Here is a 7,792-nt window from a genome sequence, read left to right as displayed (position 1 = left end):
GAATCTTATCAGGCTGTGCACCTAGATTTGGGCTTGTGGCTTACCTCCTACCTGCTGTCACGATGAGCTGTGGCACTAAATCTTCATCTAGCATCATTAAGATTAGTGGTGGTGGTGGTGGTGGTGGTGGTGGAGGATGCAGCAGCGGAGGTGGTGGAGGGGGCAGCAGCTGCGGGATACGCAAGTCTGGTGGATACTCCTCAGTCTCCACTAGAAGATACACCTCTTCTGGAGGAAGCGGAGGCTTTTCTGGGAGAAGCTTTGGTGGAGGAGGCTCCAGGAGCAGCTATGGAGGGGGATTTAGCAGCGGCAGTTGCGGAAGGATTGGCCGCAGTAGCTATGGTGGGAGAATGAGCAGCGGCAGCTACGGAGGAGGAATGGGTGGAAGTATGGGAGGAGGATTTGGATCATGTGGAGGTGGTTTTGGGGGAATGGGAGGTGGTTATGGAGGTAGCATGAGCGGAGGCAGTTTCGGTGGTTGTGGATATAGTGGAGGTGGATTTAGTGGCTTCGGGGGCAGTGGTGGCTTTGGTGGTGGCAGCGGTGGCTTTGGTGGTGGCAGCTTTGGTGGTGGCAGCTATGGTGGAGGTAGTTTCGGTGGAATGGGCTTCGGTGAAGATTCCGGGCTGCTCTCCACGAACGAGAAGCTGACCATGCAGAACCTTAATGACCGCCTGGCTTCTTACATGGATAAAGTCCGAGGCTTGGAGGAAGAAAATGCTCACCTTGAACGTCTGATCAGGGAGTGGTATCAAAAGCAAGGTCCCACTGGTACCAGGGACTACAGCCAATATTACAGAACAATTGAAGAACTGCAAAACCAGGTATGATGCAATTTGACTAACTTTGGGCAGCTTCTCATTAGAAAGGTCTGGCACTCACCTGCTACGGCACCATTTTCCTATTTGGGGCAATGTATTCCTTGGTTTGCTTTAACCAGGAGCATCCTGGTGTGATGACCAAGCCTGATTACCAGTTTTGCTTTGCTCTGGTTGATACGGGTGCTCTGGCACACTTTTATTCGGCACATGTAGCATCCTTTGGTGCAACAGGAGGCCATTATTAGTGCTCCCATTAGGGGGCCTGTCCCCTTCCTTCAATGCAGTGCCCTTGTTCATTTGCTCTTCACTCTCTCAAATGGGAGATAGAATCAGTGCTTGCTTACGTTGTGTTACCGGTGGCCAGATAAACTGAATCTTCTTGTGAATATACAGGATGAGCTAACGTGGGCCACTGCATTTAGTCTAGCCCTAGCTCTCAGCCATTTTTTACTCTCCTACATGAATATTGTTGCTGCCAGATGCAAGCGTAATGTTTTCCCACTGTTTTGGGAGTACGGTGAGCTTATTTTATTATTCTTTCCAGCAAGGTATTGCACTTTTGATGGATATTTGTAAACTAAAATTGACAGCAGAGGCACCAACCAGTGCTGATGTTATATAAAGGCACTCTCTCTTGGTTGGGGACAATAACCTTCTCTGTATAGCACCTGCAGCACTAGTCAGGGTTACAAAGATATTCTGAAATGTGTTAAAGCACAGGTATTTTTTTCCTATCTGTGTGTCAGACTGCAAAGACGGCTGCCTGATTAACATCTGCCCTCTCCCTTCCAGATTGTTGGTGCAAATGTGGACCTCAACAAGATCCTTCTTGACATTGACAACACCAGGATGACTGTGGATGACTTCAGACTGAAGTGAGTCTTTCTCTTCCTGTCTCATGCCATCTTCCCTGCCTTTACCACCATGAATTTGCGTTGTCACTCTCCTGTTGTAGATACTACAATGTCTTGGCTCCAACAACAGGATAGATAATTGTTGGGAAGAGCATTGTGAGAATGACTTTAAGGGCTTTTCATTGCTATTTTGCTTTAGAGAAGTTGTTGAGGAGTGCTGTTTAAAGGACTACATTCTGTGTTTCTCCACCTTTGCTTGTAGATTTATAAGCATAATCCTAATCACATAAATCCCACAGAGTAATTCTACTGAAATCAAACAAACCTATTGTAGATGGAAAGAGAATTAGGTCCTTTAAGAACTAAACGATGGGACTAGCAACCAAAGATGTACTGGTGGGAACTGTTCATAAGCAAGACAACAGAGAGCTCTGGCAGCAGCTTTACAATCTTTCTTGTCTGTGGTTTAGGTATGAAACTGAATACACTCTCCACCAGAGTGTGGCAAGTGACATTAATGGATTACGTCCACTTCTGGATCAACTGACTCTAGCCAGGTCTGACTTGGAGACACAGTTTGAATCCCTTAAAGAAGAACTGATCTATCTGAAGAAGAACCACGAAGAGGTAAATTTCTCTGCGCTTTAAATTAATAACTAATGAAAACCCAACCCTCAGAGGATTTCCTGTGTATTTCTTCTGCTAGCAGTAACCAGATCCAGCTGGCTTTGATCATCCAACTTGACCCAATCTGGCTTTGATTTGCAGGGGTATGCAGCAGCCACAGCTGCCTGAAACTGATGTAAGCAGACACCTAGGTCAACGTGTGGCAAAATGGGGTCGGGAAAATGAATGGCTTTCAGTACCAGGCACAATTTTCTTGCTGAAATCATGGAAGGATAATTGGATAGGATATATGGAGGAGTCAAAGGAAATATTCATATTGTCTGCAATGCTATTTCCCATTGAGAAGAACAATACACAGCAGGATTTTCACAAAGAGCATGTTGCACAGAATTCCTTATCATCCTGAAGAGAAAAATTCAGGATCAAGGAGTATGTGGTGCCTGGCTACTGCTCATTGTGAAGTTTAGCTTGGGAATGGCAAAACTGCTTTCTTTCACAACAAGGGCAGATGAAGGAGTGATATGGATCTGTGAGGACTTGTGTCCCTTTCTTTATTTGAAACTATAACATTTCTCCTTTCTTTCAACTTTTTTTTTTTTTTTTTTTAATCCAGTGGGGCTTTTTTGTGTTTTTCAGGAAATGAAAGGACTGCAAACACAATCTGGTGGTGATGTCAACGTGGAGGTCAATGCCACTCCTGGTATTAATCTGATGGAAAAATTGAATGAAATGCGTTGTGAATATGAACGGCTTATTGAGAACAACCGGAAAGAGGTGGAAAGCTGGTATGAAACCAAGGTAAAGTACGAGGTTTTTTAGTTACTACATCTTTCACACAGAGTTAGAAGGACTGGATGTCCTCATGCATTAACTAAGGGACATTCATTTTAAATGATTTTAAGCAAATTACTGTAACAAGTCAGTTCTGGAGTATTACATGTGAAAATGTGTGTGTTCTGGCAGCAAGGTGAATTACACAGAGGGTTGGTGTGGGTTAGTGGACTGGCACGTGGGAAATATACACAGACAGTTTACCTTACATCTTCTTTTACACATATTCATTGCTTTCTAAATGCTGTTATGATACCCCCACAATGTTTTCTTATAATTAGAAATACCTCAATTTTATATGTGTATTTTTTAGATGGAAGAAGTTAACCAACAAGTTCACTCAAGCGGCCAGGAGATACAATCGAGCAACCAACAGATCTCTGAGCTTAGACGTGAATATCAGAGCCTGGAAATCGAGCTGCAGTCGCAAATCAGCATGGTAAGTAAAGGTGTTTGCTTCCGTGACACAGGCTGTATGTGCCACCAGAATAAACAGAGATTGGTTATGCCTAGAATTTACTCCATCTGTAGAGAATGGGCTGCTGGATTACTTCATCATCAAAGACATGCTTTTCTCTGTTTTGTGTAGATCTTCTATTTTTCCACCAAAACAAGTTAGACTTGCCACATTCTTGTAACCACTGCATTTTTTCTTCCGTTTGCAGATAGACTCTTTGCAATCCAACCTGGAAGACACGGAACGTCGCTACAACATGCAGCTGCAGCAGATCCAGAGCATGATCGGCCCCTTGGAGGAGGAGCTGGCCAGCATCCGCTGCGAGATGGAGAGCCAGAACGAAGAGTACAAGATGCTGCTGGGCATCAAGACCCGCCTGGAACAGGAGATCGCTCAGTACCGCGCACTGCTCGAGGAAGGACAGCAAGACCTTGTGTATGTACACTGACAAAAGAACACAGCCTTATGTGAAACCGAGGGCTGCCTAATTAGTCACAAAGACAGTAAATGAACAGTTTAGACTTGCAAAGCAGGTTTTGTACTGAAATGGGGCTAATTCAGCTATCTTGACCAATCACCTCCCAGGTTTGAGGTATTATAAATTTCTTGGCAAGTCTATTCAGAATTGAAATTATGTGATGAAATATCAGTGCAGAAATTCTGAACTACCAATTTTGGGCTGGATAAGGAAAAGGAAACCCATGCACATGGCCTTACTTTTACCGATTCCAGAAAAAGCCAGGAATTCAACAAAGGGAAGTCACTTTGAAAAAATTTTTTGGAATTTTTTTCCATAAAAGTCTCATGGTGTGATTCCATGGAAGCTCAGGCTCCTCTGGTTTCCCTTACACAGTGAGCTCGCTTCTGTTCAAACATGGTGCCTGAAAGAACAGCTGAAGCTTCATGTGCTGTCTTTCCAGTTTGGAGGACAGTGATCCATGCGCTAGTGCAACTGATAAAGCAGCAGCGCTAAATCTTGCAAGAAGTTTATGAGTAGTATGTGGAAAAAGCCGAAACTTGTGTGTTCAAGCTGAAATTGAAAGGGAGGTTGATTTTTGGCACTGCATCAGTTGTCTTTCTGATCTGTGTGAGGTTCCAAAAAGGCAAAGTACAGACAGGCCTGGGTGCAGTGCCTGTAGGTAGGTTTCCTTCTGAGATCAAAAATGCAGTTGATTAACTTTTTTTTCTTTCTCTCTCTTCACAGAGTCCCAGCAGGAGGAATGGGAGGAGGAATGGGAGGAGGAATGGGAGGAGGAATGGGAGGAGGAATGGGAGGTGGCAGAATAGGAGGTGGTAGCTATTCTGGAGGAGGAAGAGGAGGAAGTGGTAGCATAAGCGGTGGCTATGGAGGTGTTAGCTCTTCTTGTAGCAGCGGAATGGGAGGAGGAATAGGAGGAGGAATAGGAAGCGGAGGAATGGGAAGTGGAGGAATCAGTGGAGGAATAGGAGGAGGAAGCGGAGGAAGCTGCGGCGGTGTTATTGGAGGAGGAAGCGGAGGAGGAAGGATCTCAGGCGGTGTCAGCAGCTCCCACTCCTACTCTTCATCTTCCCAGTCTCAGGCCTGCAGGGGCAGTGGTGAAAGCCAAGGTGAGAACTGTTACACGGACGTGGTACTCTCGCAGTCCCATCCTTACCAATTTATACACCATATCAGCATCTTCTCCTGAGGGCAAACAGTGCTGAGGATAAACAAGCACTTCTGGAAAGTGCTGGTTTTACTTTTATCAAAAATTCTTTTATATTTGTATGTGAAGGACCAACCCTACTTAAGATACACACATTCGATTTCTATTCAATCTCATGGATGGTATCACCATAGCACGTAGTTAAAACTCCAGCTGGTTTTCCTCATCTCTCTAATTCATTACAGAAGCTCCTAAAAATGTTGCTTTCATACTGTGGCAAAGTTCCCCTTTATGCTTCTGGAACAGCTCATGGTCATCTATCACATAATCAAGCTTCTTTTCTGCCTGGTACATATTGGTGCCTCAGAGATTGGGTGCCAGTACTGAAGAAATTAATGCTTTCTTTATCTCTACACAGGTTATGCAAGAAAATCTTTTGACTAAGGACACACCCTGAGGATCCTACAGCACAAGACGTTTCAAACAGAAATTGGCCCAAATCCTCTGCGTTCCCCGCGCTCCTGAGGAAAGAGAGATGCTCCTCATGGTTCCTCAGTGCTGCTGATGCCATCTATCCAAAAAGACCCGTCTGAACTACTCAGATGGACCACCTGCCACGCATACTATGTGCTTCTTCTACCTAGAATGCTTTGTGGGTTCAATCATTTGCACTTGAACTTCTTGCTTTACAGATTCAACCAGTTTGTTACTTGCGTTGTTCTGTATCAGGAAAATGTTGCTAATAAAATTTCATTTCTGTCTGATGCAACCAGAATCTTGTGTCTACGATTTTTTTTCCCATTCTGCAAGTATAAACACTTAAAAAGAAAGTACAAAGCCAAGCCAACAATTGCCTCCAGGCAGGAAGTCTGATGATACATTACAACAGCTGATAATGAAATTTAGAGTTAAAGCTCAATTTCTGAGCACTTAGGGCAGATCATAATCTTCTACATCATCCTGCTACACCTTTGTTTTTTAATAATGTGCCTGATACTCCTGTGGAGCTGAAACACAAAGAGACATGAACGATCACAGAACTGTTAACTGTGGAATGAAAGCAATATTTCAATTTGTAGTTCACAAAAACTTATCTGACACTCATCAGTTTAAACTAGAAATGCACAAACTAGTGATCTGTTTTTGAACAGATGGGAAAAAGAGGAAGAAGGGGAACATAATTTAAAGGATCTTTACCAAGTTCCACTCCATAAAAGGCTATATATTAACCACAACATTTGGGTCCTACCTGCGTCAAATGAAGTAGGCATGAAAGTAACTGGAATGTTTATTTTTAGATATAAGAAGATCTGTACCGTGAAGAAAATTAACATAAACTCTTTCAACTTCATCCAGTCGTTCCCTGAAAACTTTCCTGACTCCAGATTGCAAAACAGCTCAGAGCAGCCCAACAAACCAAGCACCAGAAAGCACCCTCTCGTCATTAGCTCTCTCTGGAAGCTGCATTTGCTTCTGTCCAGCTAAATGTGCACTATGCTTCCTTATATTCAGTACTTCAAAGAACTTACAGTATAGCTTTCTCCAGTGACTGGGACAATTTTGTTCATAAAAACAAAGCTAGCTTTTTCACTGTAGCCCACCCTCTGGGATAAAACCCTTTCCAGGGACTTGGCTGACAAAACAACCTTTCCTCCTGGAGCCGAACAACTTCAGAGATCAAAGGAAATGAAAACCAGTGTTAAGCTTTCCAAAGCAGTCTCAGGCGCACAAGTTTCAGGAATGTCAGGAATTTCTGCATGATAATTTAGAGGAGAGATGGCTGCTAGATTAGGCAGATCTTAAACCACAGCTTTAGTAATTTTAATGAGCAGGTAGCACCCAAGTTCCTCAGACTCATTTGAAAGGCTCAGTCCATTGTATAGCTACCACCTGGACAACGCAGAAGAGAAGTCAACTTCAGGCCGTGCAGTCCTCAAGTAATGCGAGCAGTGGAAAAGAAGGAAAGGAACACAAAACCCCTGTGCTGCCCCACAAAGAAAGGAACACAAAACACCCGTGCTGCCCCATGTGCACGTCTGCCCGTGGATCCCCTCTGAGGCAGGTTCAGCTCACACAGCTGACCGCAGAAGGCTCTGCATTACCCAGGCCAAGAGGGGATGTCAATGGTGAGTACAAGATTTGAAAAAAAGGCACACAGAGGTAAGAGCTCCAAAGGCTGGCAAGTATCCGGGGCAAGCAAGGGGCCAAAATTTCCCCAAGGCTGCACAAATCTCACCTGTACATGGCCTTGCAGGCCTAACCGCTGATGGAGGGCTGTGCACTCGGTGACTGGCCTCTAGTGGAGCTCAAAGAAAATGTGGTTTTTGTGCAAGAGAAGCTAGCGCCATTGATTAAAGGCCTAATAGGCCAACGCACAAGGGTGTGGACGCAGAGAATAGATGTAAAATTGAAATACATTCCAGAAATACATGTCATGCTGCCACGCAAACTTTCTCAACACTTGGAAACCATTCAGGGGAATAGAAATACCTCATCTTCACCAAACTGAACTCTGTAGTTGCTTGTGTTGTGCTTGCAAGACTTATCAGGCCTCTTAAACAGATTCTGTGCTACACA

At 44.2% G+C, this 7,792-nt stretch overlaps 1 protein-coding gene across 1 annotated transcript; it reads left to right on the top strand.

The window, feature by feature from the left end:
* On the top strand, positions 1-5,990 carry LOC121059656 (keratin, type I cytoskeletal 13-like). The gene is made up of 8 exons (XM_040536726.1): positions 1-824; positions 1,614-1,696; positions 2,146-2,302; positions 2,939-3,100; positions 3,447-3,572; positions 3,799-4,025; positions 4,795-5,177; positions 5,634-5,990. Exons 1-8 carry the CDS (start codon positions 63-65, stop codon positions 5,657-5,659), a joined length of 1,926 nt encoding a protein of 641 aa, XP_040392660.1. The 5' UTR covers positions 1-62; the 3' UTR covers positions 5,660-5,990.
* The last annotated feature ends 1,802 nt before the right edge of the window (positions 5,991-7,792 follow it).

The sequence above is a fragment of the Cygnus olor genome, chromosome 25 (assembly GCF_009769625.2).
Source record: "Cygnus olor isolate bCygOlo1 chromosome 25, bCygOlo1.pri.v2, whole genome shotgun sequence".
NCBI lineage: Eukaryota > Metazoa > Chordata > Aves > Anseriformes > Anatidae > Cygnus > Cygnus olor.
This window is presented reverse-complemented; position numbering and strand designations above follow the sequence as displayed.

Coding starts and splice junctions, on each gene's coding strand:
- LOC121059656 (XM_040536726.1), top strand. CDS start 63: ATGAGCTGTGGCACTAAATCTTCATCTAGCATCATTAAGATTAGTGGT. Junction 3,101..3,446: donor AAAGCTGGTATGAAACCAAG/GTAAAGTACGAG, acceptor TGTATTTTTTAG/ATGGAAGAAGTTAACCAACA. Junction 4,026..4,794: donor GAAGGACAGCAAGACCTTGT/GTATGTACACTG, acceptor CTCTCTTCACAG/AGTCCCAGCAGGAGGAATGG.